This window comes from Cynocephalus volans, chromosome 6 (genome assembly GCF_027409185.1).
Source record: "Cynocephalus volans isolate mCynVol1 chromosome 6, mCynVol1.pri, whole genome shotgun sequence".
NCBI classification, from domain to species: Eukaryota; Metazoa; Chordata; class Mammalia; order Dermoptera; family Cynocephalidae; genus Cynocephalus; species Cynocephalus volans.
Genome location: NC_084465.1, coordinates 160,143,414 through 160,160,753, shown reverse-complemented (window position 1 = coordinate 160,160,753; position 17,340 = coordinate 160,143,414). Strand labels below are relative to the sequence as shown.

The window sequence follows — 17,340 nt, the reverse complement described above, 5'->3', positions numbered from 1 at the left end:
GACGGATGAGGCGTGCTGCTGGGTTTACAGTGGAAGGTTCTGAAAGGCTGGTTTCCTTTTCGAGAGAGGAAGCAGAGCAGCACACCATTAGGGAGATCTACTGTTATTATCACTGTTATTATTCAAAGTTAGGACATACGTCCTGGTTAATTAGGACCATGTCCTATGGACCTTGCTCTCCTTGACTAGGGTTGACCTGAAATCCTAGTGAACAGGGATGTATCCAGACAACTTTGTCACACTGGCTCATGCCTGGTTCTTTGTGGGCCATGACTGAGAGCTCAAAGGAGAAGGATCACAGAAGGTCTCCATTACCCACGGCCAACTCTAACCACCAGCAGCTGTTCCAGTCTCTCTGAACCTCCACTGGGAGCCACAGGGCTCCGCATTTCCTGGCCTTTCTAGTCCTCTGCAGCCCTCTCTGGCTGTGCAGTGACAGGGTCTCAGGGAATTCATCATCTAACTCACAGACCGCCTCCTGACAACAGAGCTGCCTCAGTGACAGCACGAACCACTGTGCATGGGGACAAGTGTGCCCCGAACCTGGCCCCTGTTCGATGTTTGCTGTGGGTGGTACCAGGAGAAGCATGTCCTCACTGGGCTACTGCATTTTGGGGTACCATCAGGGCTCCTGGGCGCTCGTTTGGGGACACGTTTTGTTCAAGTTCATTTGTTTGGGTTACGACGGGTTGATGAGGAGCATCAGGGAAAGGAGCACTGAGAAAGAGAAGGGCTCATAACCTTGTGAATCTGCTGGCTTCACATAGGCCATGTGGGCGCCTGCAACTGGCACTGGAGAAGGTGCCCTTCGTGGGGGTGCGCACACTGAGGGGCGTTGTGCCGCCAAGCACAGTCCACCCCAACTCACATCGAGGGGCAACCCCACGAGGCTGGCGGGTCCACGTGCCGGGGACACCCTGGGGAGCTTCTCAGAGGCAGGGGAAGCTTAGGTGTTACTTCTTGACTGACAGGGCTCAGAGGGTCTCAGTGAACGAGAAGCAAGTTCTCTAGTAGAATGATCCTCCACCTGAGGGGGAGCATGAAATTCACTCGGGGACAAACTGCACAATTCCCCGTCCTATGGCCCTCACCTGCTGGGATGCCTCGCTCTGGTTCACGCTGACTCTAAGGGAAGGGAGAGCCTCCGCCCTGGTGGCCGCGTCTCCTGCTCATCCGCCCCTCTCCTCTGTCTCCACAGCATCTGCAGTGCTGGGGCCCAACGTGACCCTGAACCCTCCGTTCACTTCCTTCGGTCCGCTGTTTCCCACGCCTGCTTCCGACCCAGGCCCCGGGCCGCCCTGCGAGCAGCCCCCACCTGCCCTCGTGATGTCAGCGTTCCCTCCTGGTGGCCCCCTGGTGCGGTCTGCTTTCCCCAGGACGCCTCAGGGGGTGGGAGCCGCTGGCCATGGCCCGAGTGGGGCCGGGACTTTCAACATCACTGTCCCAGTCAGGACACAAGGGGCTCCAGCAGAGCCCTCTCACACTCAGACCACTGTCCTGGCTCAGGCCCCCCTCACCTGGAGTGCTCCAGGGGCCCTCTGCGGGGGTGCTCAGTGTCCTGCTCCCCTGCTGTTGGCAGCTCCTGCTGTAGGGACCGTGATGCCTGCTGCATCCATCGGGGGCACGCGGGCTGGCGAGGGGTACTGGTTCCCAGGCCACACCCTCCCAGCCCCCATTCCAGCAGCCCAGCCGGCTCAGACCGTGGGCCCAGGGAACGACGGGACACATCCACATGGGGCTGGTGGGGAGGGCGGCAAGGCCCCCTCCCAGGCCAAGGCCGCGCCAGAGGACTCCTGTAACCCCAGGAGTGTTTACGACAACTTCCGACGCTGGCAGCGCTTCAAGTCCCTGGCCCGCGGGCACCTGCCCCAGAGTCCCGATGCTGAAGCTCTGTCCTGCTTCCTCATGTGAGTGCCCTCCTTGGGGGATGGAGCTAATCCCACCGCTCCCACACGAAGGGGAACGAAGGACGGACGAGGAGGGCAGCCTATTTAGGGGAACTTAGATGGAGGTCACGTGGGCGACGGCCCAGGCATTCTCAGCAATTTAATTAATGTCCCACTCCGGTTCATGACGTACATTCACCAGCCTTAGGTCAACTGACCCTCAACACCCTGTGAGTCCACCAAACTTGGTTTTTAACAATCACCATCATCTGCACAGAAGACAAAGGCCACAGTGAGTTCCTGGTGTGACATGAGCCACAACTTGGATTTAGGCCTCTGCCTTCACCCGTGATTCCCCCCCGTGTCCTCTCATGCCCCGCACAGGACCTGAGTGCGGATGGCTTCGGGACGTCACATGGAGGGACCCGGGGCAGGGGGGGAGAAGGCACAGGCCACAGGAGGAACCTTACACATGTAGCCCCTCACTCTTCTGGAGAACTCTAGCAAGGAGACTGAGGTAGTCAAGCCACACATTGGGACCTGGCTGGGTCCCCACCACTGGGTTTGGATGCTGCGCAGAGTCGCCTTCTTTATCCCTGAATGCCTCCTAGACAGACAGACGATTCCACTTCATTCGGAGGATGGGAAGATTGTCTGACTCATGTCTGATGCACTCAGCAGAGTCTCTGGCATGTGCTGTCCCTCGTTACTGTTGTTGCCGTTATGATGATGATGATGATTATTAATGTCATCACTAAGAACAGGCAACCTAGAATAGGAAACTGCTCCCAAAGTCACATGTCCCACCACAGGGAGTGAGGGGACTGTGAGCCCAGGAGCCCAGGACCAGGGGCTGAGGTGATGGGAGGCAGCGACGTCCGTAGCCAGGAGCGTTTGTCTTTCCCTCCCCAACACCTGCCTCCTTCCACCTGCAGGCCCTCGTGGTTCTGGGGCCATCACATGGAGCACGTATCCTAGTCCACGGGACACGGGACATGGCTGCATACCTGCCCCGCTCCCACACTGGCTGCCCTCCACGGAAAGCTGCACACAGTGTATAAATTAAAGGGGCCCCCAAATCCTTGTCCCCAATGATTTCAATGTCCCCCACATCCTGAGCAGTCGGAGTTCCCCTTCGACCAAAGTCCCAGGTGCCCTAGGCTGTCCTGAGTCCCTAAATGGAGCCCCCCAGGCCTTGCCCGGTCAGCTCAGGCACCGGTCTCCTTTGGCTCTGGATCCGCGCTCCTGCTCTTCACGCTGAGGGACTCTGAGGCTGTGTCCCCAAGGGCTGCCTCTCTAGAGAGTCACCAGGAGCTGATTAAATGCTCAGTCCTGGGGCCTTGGAACGTGCATTTTAACCTTCCCTTCCCGGTCATTCTAGGCACTTCTCGGTCAGCTCAGGCTGCCATAACAAAACGCCACAGGCCAGGTGCTTTAGACAACAGACTTTCATGTCTCCCAGCTCAGGAAGCGGAAGTCCCAGATGAGGTCCCGGCAGATTCAGTTCCGGGCAAGGACTTTCCGCCTGGCTTTCGATGGCTGTGTCCTCACATCACAGGGAGTTCTGCTGTCTTTTCCTCTTCTCACACTCACAGGGACACAAATCCCATCACGGGGCCTCCTAGTTATCTAATCTAAACCTGATGATCCCCAAAGGCTCCACCTCCAAATACCATCACATTGCAAGTTAGGGCTACAACCTGTGAATTTGGGGGACACACACATTCAGTCCATAACACACAATAATAGTGAGGCCTCAAAGGGAAGTCAGAGAGGCCAAGCAGTCCCTTGGTGCTGAGGTTGACACATGTTGGCTCTCCTGGAGGCTGAAGAGCCCACACTGGGAGGACAGGGACAGGTGACAGGACAGGTGTGATGTGGAGAGACACGGGTGTGGGCCGGTCAGCTGGGATGGAAGGAGGGCACGTGCACTGTGACTGACCCTGAGGACTTACAGCCCAGTGCTTCGGTCCCTGGCCCGGCTGAAGCCCACCATGAGCCTAGAGGACGGAGTGCGGCGGGCCATGCAGGAATGGCAGGGCACGAGCAGTTACGACCGCAGGAACTATTACGACATGGCAGCAAAGTGAGTCAGGGAGGCAGGGCCTGAGGGGCTGTGGGGCGGGCTGAGGGTGGGTGAAAAGGGGGAGGGGGGCTGGTGCGGTGGGCTCATCGGCAGGGATGCCATGAGGAGGGGGATCCGCTAGGTCCGGCCCCTCCCTGGGGACCTGCCTCCCCCGGGGAAGCTCTCCACCCACCTGGGTCCCACCCCGGAATCTCCACCCTCCCCTGGCCTCGGGTCTACCCCTGCCCTGATGCTGAAATGAGGACGGGGAAGAGTAACCAGCACAGCCCAGTAGGGGCCGGCTCCAGCTGTGGGGACCCTGCAGAAGGGAAGCTAGTGACTACTGGCCAAGTTGGGACCACGTCTCCTCACCTCATGAAAAGTGGCCAGAAATGGGTCACCTGCCATCCCAGAATGGGCTGGGGTAGAAGAGCTTGGGCAGGGGAAGCCAGCACCTCACACACCCCCAGACACGTCTCTGGCCTCCCTGCCTTTGCTGCACGGCAATCCACTCCGTGAACACCAATCACCCTCACAGAAAATGCACCCTCTCCTCTCAGCTTAGCTCCCACTTCCTGCAACGTCTCCGGGGCCCTTCTCTCCCAGGCTATTGTCAGGGGCTCACAGTACCAGCCCAGGATTCCTGGATCCGGGCAAGGATTCCTCATGTCATTTGCAGTCAGTCACATCCCTGACCGAGCTTCTGGCTGTCAGCTCTTCTGAGTGGCCCTGGGCAGGGATAGGAGGAGCAGGGTCCCCTGAGGGCCGGGCCTGGGTCACACAGGCCTTGATTCAGGAAGCCCCCCTGGATGTTTTCTGCCCTGCAGGTGTAGGTGAGCCAGCGTACCCCTGCAACTGCTCTGCAGGTGGGGGAGCAGCCCGGCCCACCCAAAGCCCTTCCTCCCCCATCCCTGGCCAGGCCTCCCTCTCAGCATGGCTATGGCTCTCCCCTCTACCCGCCAGGTTCATGGAACTTGAAGCTGAGGAGGAGATGCAGCTCCGGATGCGGCAGTGTGTGAAGGGGCCCCAGGGCCTACCTCCTCCAGCCCCGCCAAAGCTTGCTCCTCCAGGGCCACCAGTCCCCAACGCTGTGCCACGGTCAGGTACGGCAAGCATATTCCCACAGGAGCCAACGCAAAGGCCGAAGGGGGCCTGCGGAGGCCTTGTGCCCTCATCTTGTCCCTTTCCTGCAAGGGGAGGGAGCACCTGCTCTTTCAGTGAGAGCAGCCAGTGAGAACCTGGGGCTCCACTGCCCTGGATCAAGAACTAGGTATTGGCCTGATCCAGTAGTTTCATAGCCGCTATCGGCCTTGGCTGTCCAGGACCCAGTGTACACTCTTCCCGGGAAGCGGTGCTGGGTGCGGAGGAGTCCCAGAATCTTGGTGGCCCCAAAGTCTTTCCAGGTAACTCAGTCTCACATGACCCACCTCGGGTAGTGTATCCTCCCACGGGGCCTGACGTCCAGCCTGGACCCATTTCATGGCCCTCAGTTCCAACCTCCCCCAGTGTGGCTGGAGGTGGCCGCGGCAGCCCAGCCACGCACCTGTCCTCCCTCCTGCCCTAGGGTGCGCTCCCAGGAAGGCTGGCCGCAGGGCACCATCCACTCGCCCGCTGTCACGCAGACCCCAGCAGCTGCCCCAGGCCAAGGCACCCAAGGAGATCCCACCAGAAGCTGTCCAGGAGTATGTGGATATCACGGAGGCACTGCTGGGGCCTCATGCAAATTGGGAGGGTGGAGATATCGAGGAGCAGCAGGAGCAGGACGGGACTGACCCTGACCCAGATCTCCTGAGCTACATTAACAAGCTGTGCTCCCAGGAAGACTTCATCACCAAGGTGGGCTGGCCTGGAGCCCTCGTGTGGGGAGGTTTTCTGGGGAACGGCAGTCCCAGCCCCATGGATTTCAGTTCTACTCATCCCTCAGCTACGGAGCAGTGTGTGTGTGAGGGACAGAGAAAGTCTGTGTATAGCTGCTAGTGGCCATGAGTTAGAACGACCCTGCTGTGTGGACAGGAGAGACAGGCATTACTTTCTGCTTCTCCTCGAGGTCCCCCTGGCTGCAGTTCAATCCCTGCCAAAGACACTCACGCCCCTTTCCCCCTGCTCCAGGTGGAGGCCATCGTCCACCCCCGATTCCTGGCAGCTTTGCTTTCCCCAGACCCAAACTTGGATCCCTTGGCTCTGACTGAGGTGCTGGAGCAGGAAGAAGGACTCACCCTAGCACAGGTAACACAGGGGAGGCAGGGACACCAGGTCACCCAGGCGAGGGAGGGACACCAGGGCACCCAGGGGAGAGAGGGCCACCAGATCACCCAGGGGAGGGAAGGGCACCAGGCAGACCAGGGGGAAGACGTGCCCCTGTGCCCCTGAAGCCCACGTCATTTTGTCTAGTCTTACCCTGCTGGAGGTGCATGGCCTCCTGAGGGGAACTGCCTGGGTCAGAGAGGAGTAGGTGCAAAAGAGCAGGAAGGAGAGGACAGAGCCAGGGAGGGAGGGCAGGGGGCGAAGCTGGAAGGAGGCCCAGCAGGGCACAGCACAGTCACAGTCACAGTCCCTGCCTCTGACACCAAGCCAAGCGTCCTCTCACCTTCGCCACCTCCCGCCCAAATGCAGGGTCTCCACCATCCTGCCAGCCCCTCCCCACACCTGGGGCAGAGCCAGTGAGTGCCACTTTGCTCCCCCCAGCTGGTGGAAAAGCGCCTCGTGGCCCCAAATGAGGCAGAAGGTGTGGGGGCCACCCCAGGTCATGGCACACCCCAGTTGGAGTCACATCCTAAGACTGCAGCTGGCCAAGGAGGAGAGAGAGATGACCACGGCCCCCAAGGAGGGGTCGTCACAGAAACCTGCCCAGCAGAGGCGGCTTCCCATGACCCTCGACAGCGCAGCCGAGACAACACCAACCTGCCCAGGCCCAAGGAGCCTGCCCTCTGGCCAGGTCATCAGGAGTCACGCAAGCTGAGGGCTGCCCATCTCAGCTCCCTTCCCCAGGGCCACAGACCCTCCTCGCCTGGTCTCAGGGGAGCCTGTCCTGTTATGCCTGCGCAGGGCCCGGCAGCCAGGTCCAGTGAGGTCGAGGAGGACCTCCCCAGCCTGGACTTCTTCCTGACCTTGCAGTGCAACCTGCAGCCCTGGGGGCTGTCCCTGAGCCCCGTCCCTGCTCTGCGTCCGGCTCGCCCCTCACGTCCTCAAAAGAGGAGGGGCGACCCACTGGTCTCTGGGAGGAGGAAGCAGCAGCACTGGTGCCAGCCCCTCTGGACTGGATTTGACCCTCACTGCATCCTGCAGCCCGAGGGATCCCAAGCTCCCATCACCCAGTGCTGACCCAGCTGCTCCTCAGCTATGGGCAGGGTCGGGGAGGCAGGACAGGGGAGAGAGGGTGGGGGGGGGTCTGGATGGGGGATCAGGGTGGGGGAGAGGGGAGGCAGCACGTTGGGGGCGTTGTATGTAATAGGGGTTTGTAGATAATTGTGAATAAATGTGGTATTGTTGGGAAATGCCCTGGGACTACTGCCTCTGTTCTCACGTCTGTGCCACTAAGTGGAGACAGGCCTGTGGGCAAGGAAGGATCTGGGAGATGCCAGGCTCCAAGGACCCACCGGTGCCCGACCATCACCTTCTTCTCTAGATTCTGAGACCTGATTCCTCCCCCAGGGCCCATGTGGGATCCTTGACTAAAAGGGTGTCGGCCCCCACATGCAGAGCTGTGGTCATGGGGTGGGGGTGTCCCAGCAACAGTGGCAGGTGGGCAAAGCCGTCCAGCACCACGGTGGCCTGGCTGTCTGCTGGGGGAGAAAGGGGCCATGTCTGGGCGTCTCCCGCCCATCCACCCACGGAGCTCGCTGCTTAGCCCCCAGATGCTCCTCTGCACCTTTCCTCCCCTGTCCCACGTCAGCAGCATCCATGTCCCACCCGCCCCTGTGCCTTTGTGAAGTGGGAAGGAAGTTAACTCTTGGTGGCGGGTCACCTGGCTGCTGCCCCTCCTATTCCCAGGTGGGTCTCCACATTGGAGAAGGCCTCAGAGCTTGGCTAGATTAAGGCGGTGTGGTGTGAAGCTGCACACCACGGCCCTCAAGCCCAGAAACTTCCAGAACATCATGCCATGAAGGTCCTCGTTGGTGGCATCCTCACGGGAAGCCACTATTGTCCCTGCTGTCCAGCTCAGCACGCACATCAGGCGCTGAGGGAAAACGTGGGGATCGAAGGCTGGAGCCCTGGACCCACTCCTCACTAGTTCCCTGACTCTTCCACATTCAGAGCTGTCCTCAGGAGCCCCTCTTAGGTTTCAGGAATGTGGAGCAAGTCATGTTTGGAGGGGACTTGGCCCATGCCCTAGTACGTGAGGGCACTCAGTCGGGCACGGGCATCATCTCGGTCACACCTCGGGGCTTCTGCTGCTACTCCTGTCCTCACCACCTGACCCTTTTGTGGTTGAACAGTTCCCAGGAGGAGGCAGAACCTCTGCTTCCCCAGCACCGTGCCCTGCCTCAACCTTACAATCTGCCCCTGACCCTGCACACTGGGGCCGGCTGGAGGGCTGTTACAGTCTCAATGTTGTGTCCGCCAAATCCGTATGTTGAAGCCCTAAGCCCCATCGTGATGGTATCTGGGGGTGGTGCCTTTGGGAGGTTGTTGGGGTAAGAGGAGATCATAGGGTGGAGCCCTAATGACGGAGATTAGCACCCTTATAAGAAGAGGGGGAGACACCAGAACTCTCTCTTCCCCCTGTGATGACACAGCAGGAAAGGGAAATCAAACCGGAAAACCAACAGTTATAACTCTCACCATGGTCCACAGATTCTCAGTAATGAGTCTCGATATTAATTCCATAGTATCTAACTTTCACCTATACTTTAGAGAAGTGTAAAATTCCCCGAACTTGAGGCCGGCTAGGTGTTGTGAGCGGTCATGTTTTCAAATGCAAGTTCAAGTTCTCCTGACTTTGGATTGGACTGAGGAGGAACATGGACAGACACCAGACAATAGCTAATGCATGCTGCAAGGAGCCAGTTGGCCAAATCTCCATCTCTCTCCAGTAACTGCTTGATAGCCTTTACTTACTATGAAGCCGTCTCGAGTGACTCCGGGGGTTCATAAAGGTAAATGAGAAGTAGTCACCCAACTTGGTGTGAGAATACTGCATGCAAATGACAGTGAGAAATCGAGGCTGTCTGGACCACAGCCCTCTGAAACCTCATTCACTATGGCAACTGCATTATTTTAAATGGAGACAGCAAAGTAACTAGGTCCTACATCCAGAAGCTACAAGATTAGCTCACCAGTGAACTGGCAGTTTGAGAGTGGTGGGAGTTCCAAAGCTCCGTAAAGACTTGGTACCTTCCATAGATTTGTAGTATAGTTTGAAGTCAGGTAGTATAATGCCTCTGGTTTTTGTTTTTTTTTTCATTATTTTATTTTATTTTATTTATTTATTTATTCATTTATTTTTTTATTTATTTTTCTGCTCAGGACTGCTTTGGCTATTGGGGTCTTTTGCTCTTCCATATGAATTTAGGATTGCTTTTTCTATTTCTGTGACGAATGTCATTGGTATTTTGATGGGGATTGCGCCGAATCTGTAGATCACTTTTGGTATTACGGACATTTTCACAACATTAATTCTTCCAATCCATGAACGAGGAATGTCTTTCCACCTCTTGGTGTCCTCTTTCTTTCGGCAGAGTTTTGTAGTTCTCATTGTAGAGATCTTTCACCTCTTTGGCTAAATTTATTCCTAGGTATTTTATTCTTTTCATAGTTATCGTAAAGGGGCTGGCTTTCTTGATTTTTTTTTTTTTCCTGCTTATTTGTTGTTGCTGTATGAGAATGTTACCAATTTTGGGGCACTGATTTCGTATCCCGCACGGTACTGAATTTGCTCAGGAGCTCTAGGAGTTTTTTGGTAGAGGTTATGGATTTTTCTATATATAGGATCACGTCCAATCCCGTGACAAGTGACGGTTTGATTTTGTCTTTTCCAATGAGGATGCCCTTTACTTCTTTCTCTTGCCTGATTGCTCTGGCTAGTACTTCCAATACTATGTTAAATGGGAGTGGTGAGAGTGAGCATCCTTCTCTTACTCCTGCTCTTGAAGGAAAAGCTTTCAAACTTTCCCCATTCAGGACGATGTTGGCAGTGTGATCGTCATATATGGCTTTTGTTGGATTGAGATATTTTCCTTCGATAGCTACTTAGTTAAGGGTCTTTATCGAGAAGGGATGATGCTGAATTTTCTCAAATGCTTTTTCTGCATCTCTTGAGATAATCATATAGTTTTTATCCTTGCTTTTGTTGACGTGGTGTATCACATTTATTGATATATGTCTGTTGAACCATCCTTGCATCCCTGGGATGAAACCCACATGATCACAGTGTATAATCTTTGTGATGTGCTGTTGTACTCTGTTTGCTAATATCTTGTTGGAGATTTTTGTGTCTATGTTCATCAAGGTTACTGACGTGTAATTTTTTGTTGTCGTTGTGTCTTTGTCTGATTTGGGGATCAGGATGATGCTGGCTTCATAGAATTAATTTAGGAGAATGGCCTCTGTTTCAATTTCTTGGAATAGTTTGAAAAGGAGTGCTGTTAATTCTTCTTTAAAGCTTTGGTAGAATGCAGCAGTGAAGCCATCTGGTCCTGGGCTTTTCTGTGCTGGGCTACTGTTGATGACTGCCTCAGTCTCATTGCTTCTTATTGGTCTCTCCAGGTTTTGCATTTCTCCTTGGTTCAGTCTCAGTAGTTTGCGTGTGTTCAGAAAGCTATCCATCCCCTCCAGGTTTTCAAATTTGTTGGAGTATAGTTGCTCCTAACAACCTCTAATGATTCTTTGTATTTCTGTGGAATCGGTTGCAATGTCTCCTTTTCCATTTCTGATTTTTGTTATTTGGGCCTTCTCTCTTCTTTTTTAAGTAGGCTGGCCAACAGCTTGTGTAGTTTGTTTTTCCCCTAAAAAGACCAACTTTTTGCTTCATTGATTTTTTGCATCATTCTTTTGGTCTCTACTTCATTTAGTTCGACTCTGATCTTAATTACTGCTTTCCATCTACTAGTTCTGGGATAAGAGTGTTTTTGTTTTTCTACTTATTTGAGATTGAATGTTAGGTTATTTGAAGTGTTTCCATTCTTTTGACATAAAATAAGCACTTATTACTGGCCACTTATCTTTGACAAAGCCACCGAGAATATACACTGTGGAAAGGACATCTTCAATAAACAGTGCTGGGGAAACTGGATATCCGTGTGTAGAAAAATCAAACTAGGCCCATACCTTTCACCGTACACAAAATCAACTCAAAAGGGATTAAAGACTCAACTATAACAACTGAAACTAGAAAACTCCTAGACGAAAACACAGGGGACATACTTCAGGATGTAGGACTGGGCCAAGACTTTATGAATAAAACCCCAAAAGCACAAGCAATAAAAGTAAACAAATTGCATTATATCGAACCATAAAGCCTCTGCACAGCAAAGGAAGCACACAGACAAGGGGCTAATATCCAGAAACATAAGCAACTCAAACAACCCCACAGCACATAAGCAAACCATTCTGTACTAAAATGGGCAGAGACATTTTTCAGAGAAAGACAAACAAATGGCCAACCGGTACACGAAAAATGTTCAATATCACTAATCATTAGGGAAAGGCAAATCAAAACCACCCTGAGACATCCTCGCACCCCGGTTAGACTGGCTATTTTCAAAAGGACAGAGAATAACAAATACCAGGGAGGATGCGGAGAAAGGGGAACCCTTCTACACTGTTGCTGGGACTGTCAATTAATACAACCATTATGGAAAACACTATGGAGGCTTCTCAAACAACACACAGGACTACCACACAATCCAGCAATCCCACTTCTGGGTACATACTCCAAGTGATGGAAATCATCATGTCGAAGGGATGCATGTTTGTTGCAGCTCTGTTTACCATAGCCAGGACATGGAACCAACCGAAATGTCATCTACAGACAACTGGACAAGGAAAATGTGCTATACACACAATGGAATACTACTCAGCCAAACAAAAGAATGAAATTCTTCCATTCGCAGCAACACGGATGAGCTTGGAGAAAATTATGCTAAGCGAAATAAGCCAGGCACAGAAAGAGAAATACTGTATGCCCTCACTTATAAGTGGGAGGGAGGGTGGGAGAGAGGAAGGGAGACCACAGTAAAGTGCTGAAAAGAGAACAGACCTATAGTTACTACAGGTCAGAAAGGAGGAGGGGCAGGGTGCTTAGGGATTGGTTGGGCAAAGGACACAAAGAATAATTACAATTTCTAATGACGAACACACTAATAATATTGATTTCATCGTCACATACTGCACACAAATACCAACAGTCAACTCTGTGCACCATAAATATCTATAATCAAAATTAAAAATTAAACAAACAAACAAACACAAAAAAAGAGGAAGACTTGGTACCTTCACACTCAGTTACTGAGAACATCATAAAGGAGCCAGTGGTATCTGAACACAATGTTAGATTTCCCTGTGAGGCTTGAGAACGCGCTTCATCCCGGTGCCTTCAGGGCACTGGTGGCTTCAGAAAGCTGATTCCTTGCACACCTCCTTTCCCACAAATCCGACACTCTTAAAATTAAAGATATGCTATTTCTACCCACCCCACCACATTCTAAAAGGTCATGAAGTGACTCTAAGGAATGACAAGGGGCATGACACATCCTCTGTAAAAAAAAAAAAGAAAGAAAAAAGAAAAAAAAGAAAATTACGTTCATTAGCTTTTAATTTTTTTCTGACTACAAAAGAGAGACCTCATTTGCTTGGTCTTTGGAGACGACGAAGTATGATGTCTAAGAACAAACACTTAGAGAGATTCATCGGATTTGTACATCTCACTACAAAAAAGAACCCATCGCTTACGTTAGACCTACTCAAGATACTGGAGCAGACTTTTTAAATTAAAAAAACAGTAGTCATTTCAAAGGGAGAAATAAGAAAGAAATGGAGAAAAACCCATTCGCAAAGGCCATCATTATGCATCTTCTTAAAGAATATTATGTAATAAAATAGGAAACTAATGATTCGTACAGACGTGCATAAATCCAAAAGAGGAATATGAAAGAGTAACAGCATGATTTTCCCAACTGAAACTTTAAAAAAAGATAAACACTTGAAATCTGTGTTTCACACACCAAAAGTTCAAATGACTCTACTTACCATTAGCTTGCTACTGTCTCAATCTCCACAATGCTGCCAAGATAGCATACAACTTCACCTCTGAATATGCAACTATATTCAGGTTAGAAAGATGAACGATGCTCACTTACGACTGCACACGTTCCATAAAGAAATCAGAAAGAAATTGCAAATGTATCGCCCCATCTGTCCAACAAATGAAATGTTCTGAAACAAATGTAGACAGACATAACAATGGAAAGTGCATCAAAAGGAGGATTATGGAAGTATCGACTGTGAGATCTCGTGAAGACGTAATGTCACTAACTGCCACCACGGGACAAGCATACAAGCCATGCCACTGAGCACAGTGCCTTTCAAATAAATTCACTAGTGGAGCCAACATTGTCTTTGCAGCTGGAGGAGAGCACACATTTCCAAAAAAGGGAAAGAGAGGCCATTCTCCCAAAAATCATCCTATGAGGCCAACATCACCCTGATCCTAAAACCAAAGATGGAACAAAAAAAGAAAACTACAGGCCCCTATCCTTGACAAACACAGATGTACAAATCTTCAATAACATATTAGCAAACAGAATGCAACAACACATCAAAAAGATGACACATCATGATCAAGTGGGTGGGATTCATCCCAGGGATGCAAGGATGGTTCAACATATGCAAATCAGTAAATAAGGAAAAAAATAAGGTTCAAATAAATAAATAAATAAATAAATAAATAAATTAAATAAATAAATAAGGGAAAGAAATGAGGTTCCAAAAATATAGGGAACTCCTGAAAACAGCAACAAAGAAAAAAAAATTCCAAAATGGACAAAGGACTTGAATAGACATTTCCCCATAGAAGATATACAAATGACCAAAAGACCATGAAAAAATGCTCAGTATCAGTAATCATTAGGGAAATGCAAATCAAAAGCATAATGAGAAACCAACTCATGGTCATTAAAATGGCTACCATTAACAACAACAACAACAAAAAAACTGTTGGTGAACATGTGGAGAAACTGGAAATCCTCTGTACTGTCGGTTTAAATGGAAAATGGCATTGCTGCTGTAGAAAACACTATTACTATCCCTCAAAAATTAAACTCAGAATTACCATATGTTCTGGCAACTCAACCTCTGGGTATATACTCAAAAGAACTGAAAGCAGGGTCTCATGGAGATATTTTCACACCCATGTTCACAGCAGCACATCCGCAGTATCCAAGATGAGAGCAGAGAAATGGAGGTTGGCACTCAACTTTCCCACCGGTCTGGGAATCCCCATGGGAAGCCCGTCTCCAGACACTTCCACAGGAACATCTGGAGTGCCCTGAGGGCTGAACATCCAAAGGTGTACTGTTGTGGAACCTCAGCAGGTGTGCTGTGTTCTCATCGGCAGAGCTTCCACACAGTGCTGCGAGGGGCACGATCTGTGGGAAAGACCCAATTCCTCACCAAAGTTCTCACACAGATTATGTGCTCCTGTGGAGTCATTTCTTGACCTAAAAGTGACTAAAAGGTCAGAAATTAATTCCGCTGCTTGCCATAGGTCTTACCCAGACAGGGAAAAACAGCAGAGCAGCAATTTAGTTCCAAAGCAGTGATCGAGTTCCAGAAAACCGGTCATGCCTTTAGTATGAAGACGAAAAGACGAACCTCTTAAAGATAACAACTGCAAAAATGGTATAAAAGCCAGGAAATACAAAAAGATGTAAATACAAACATTAAAAAAGTCAAAATGTGGTGAGAAACGATGTCAACGTGTAGAGTTTGTTTCTCGCTTTTTTAATTCTTTTTCTCTTTGCAATCAAAGTTAAGTTATTATCAGTTTTTAAAGTTTCAAACTACCCGTTATAACCCTAAGACGTTCGTGGTAAGCCTCACGGTAACCATAAAGCAAAAACATGGAATAGATACGCTAAAAATAAATAGCATAACATAAAAATGTACTACTAGACAGAAATCACTTCATCACGAAGACAATAAGATAGGAAAAAGGGATTTGTAAAACAACTAAAAACAAGTACAGGGTTTTTCTGAGCTTTAGCCACCTGTTCTCCATTACTTGGCCTAATAATTAAAACTTCCATTATTTACCCACGGCACATCGGACAAACGGACCTCACTAGGTCTCGATTAAACTCGCAATCCCATGCACATATATATATATATGTATATGTATACATATATATATATAAATGTATATATATACTTTTTTCTTTTTTCTTTTTTTTTTGGCGGCTGACCAGGTACAGGGATCCGAACACTTAACCTTTGCATTACAAGCTGCACTCTAATCAACTGAGATAACTGGCCAGCCATCCCATACACTACGAATAAACATATAATCCATCCACCTGCTCATGGATATACACACAAACCAGCATCCACGCCCAAGACACACAGAGATGGCTACGGCATACCATTTACAAATACACATAAAACCATGCCCAAATCCCAACCTATCTCAGTCCAGTAGGAACCGGCTTCCACATCCCCAGATACTAACAAAGAACCATATCACACAGCTCTAATACAGATAAATACACTTCCCCCACTCCCCTCCATATAAACAGAGAACCCCAACTCTCTAACAGATACACGTACGCTCAACTCCCAGAATATATAACCCTACTGAAACCAGAAACACACACTGCCCAAAAACACTCATCCAAACCACCATGCCCCTTGAATACACACACAAAATCGACACACATGTGGCTCTCCACCCGCCATACCCTCCAGTATACCCACAATTACCTAGCACACGACAAATATGCAAACATGCCACCTTATGCCCTCAAATGCACATACATCCACACACTACCTGCAAATACAAAATCGCGGGTACCAAATACTCACAGTATTTGTAGTATAACTCCTCCATCTTCCGGAATACACAACCAGACAAATCCCACCCTGCACCTGCACCTATTCATCCTACTACTCCCCACAAATCATTATAGATCTGCCCTCACCCACTGAAATGCTCATACACATTTCCTGAAGATCACAAAAAACAAACACACAGGACCATGCAGCATACCCTGAATACACAAAAATTAAAACACTTAACAACAACATAATACCCAGACACTAAATGATGGAATTTCTGGTCTTGGACATGTAGGCGACACAGCTGTCTGTCATGAATTTTCATGGCTTTCCAGCAAAGGGGATCGTACGTACGTAAGGCCAGTCCACGGGAGTCTGCAGAGGTCGCAGCAATGGACAGTAGCTGAGCGTACAAGGACTGCTTCCTACGGAATGATGTGCATACAGCAACCCAGCCCGCTGGACGTGCTGAGACAATCCAGACCTATTTCCAGACACTCATTCCCCCTACCTCCCTTACAATCCCTGTATTTATCAGATTCCTTGTTCTGAGCTACCTTCAGAAAGTGCAGCCACTCTACAGCAGGGTTGGCTGAGGGGCACAAAAACTGGTTTGTTGAGAAAGAAATGAAGTGAGTAGAACACCAGGCAGAAGCCTTGTGCTGTGAATCTGAGAAACAACTGGAAACTTGCCTCAGAGGCACACACCCACTGTGCTGCCCCTGTATAATCTGAGGGACCTTCAGAATCCTGCCTACCTGCCAGAACCCTGCACGGTATGTCTCCCCACCCCCACCAGCCCAACTGCCCCCACCCCTCCCCCACTGCAGAATTCTGGAGAGCTACATTCTAAGCCTGTTGACATTTAAAATTGGACCCTGAGCATCTGCAGTTGACAGTTTGCTGTCTGGGTCCTGCGCTTGACTTTTCTCACCGTGGAGACTGCCGTGCCACCGTGGTCAGTCCCCAAGCCTACGGGGATGGCTTCAAAGGGAGGTAAGTCTGCAGGGTCTGGGGTGTGTTATCACACCCCTGTCACCCCTCAAATCCATGGGAGTTCAAATGTGACACTTGCCCTGGGACAGCTGGTTGGGTGGAAGTAGAGGAAGAGAGAGCACTGGACTTACCCAAGGACATCTCACCCGGGAGACGGGGGAAGCCACTGGCATCCTGAGGCTGCAGGGGGAAGGGGGCTTCTCACAGGTGGATCCAGATGCCTCCGGAGAAACCTACCGGGTGATGAGAAAGGACACAGCAGTTGTACTGACTCTTTCCAGAAGGGAAACGGGTGACTTATGTTTCTAAGTCAACACAGGTCAACGTGTGTTTGTAGGCAGTGGTGGATTGTGTCGTGCTTGTGCCACCGGGGGGCTCAAGAACAAAGCCTGAGTCCTGCGTCCT

At 50.6% G+C, this 17,340-nt stretch overlaps 1 protein-coding gene across 1 annotated transcript in view; it reads right to left on the bottom strand.

The window, feature by feature from the left end:
- Positions 1-17,340, bottom strand: part of LOC134381114 (uncharacterized) — a 260,084-nt gene that overhangs the window by 100,490 nt on the left and 142,254 nt on the right. The window contains exon 9 of the mRNA XM_063101162.1: positions 17,067-17,168. Coding sequence (XP_062957232.1) covers positions 17,067-17,168 — 102 coding nt within the window. The remainder of the gene's footprint in view (positions 1-17,066; positions 17,169-17,340) is intronic.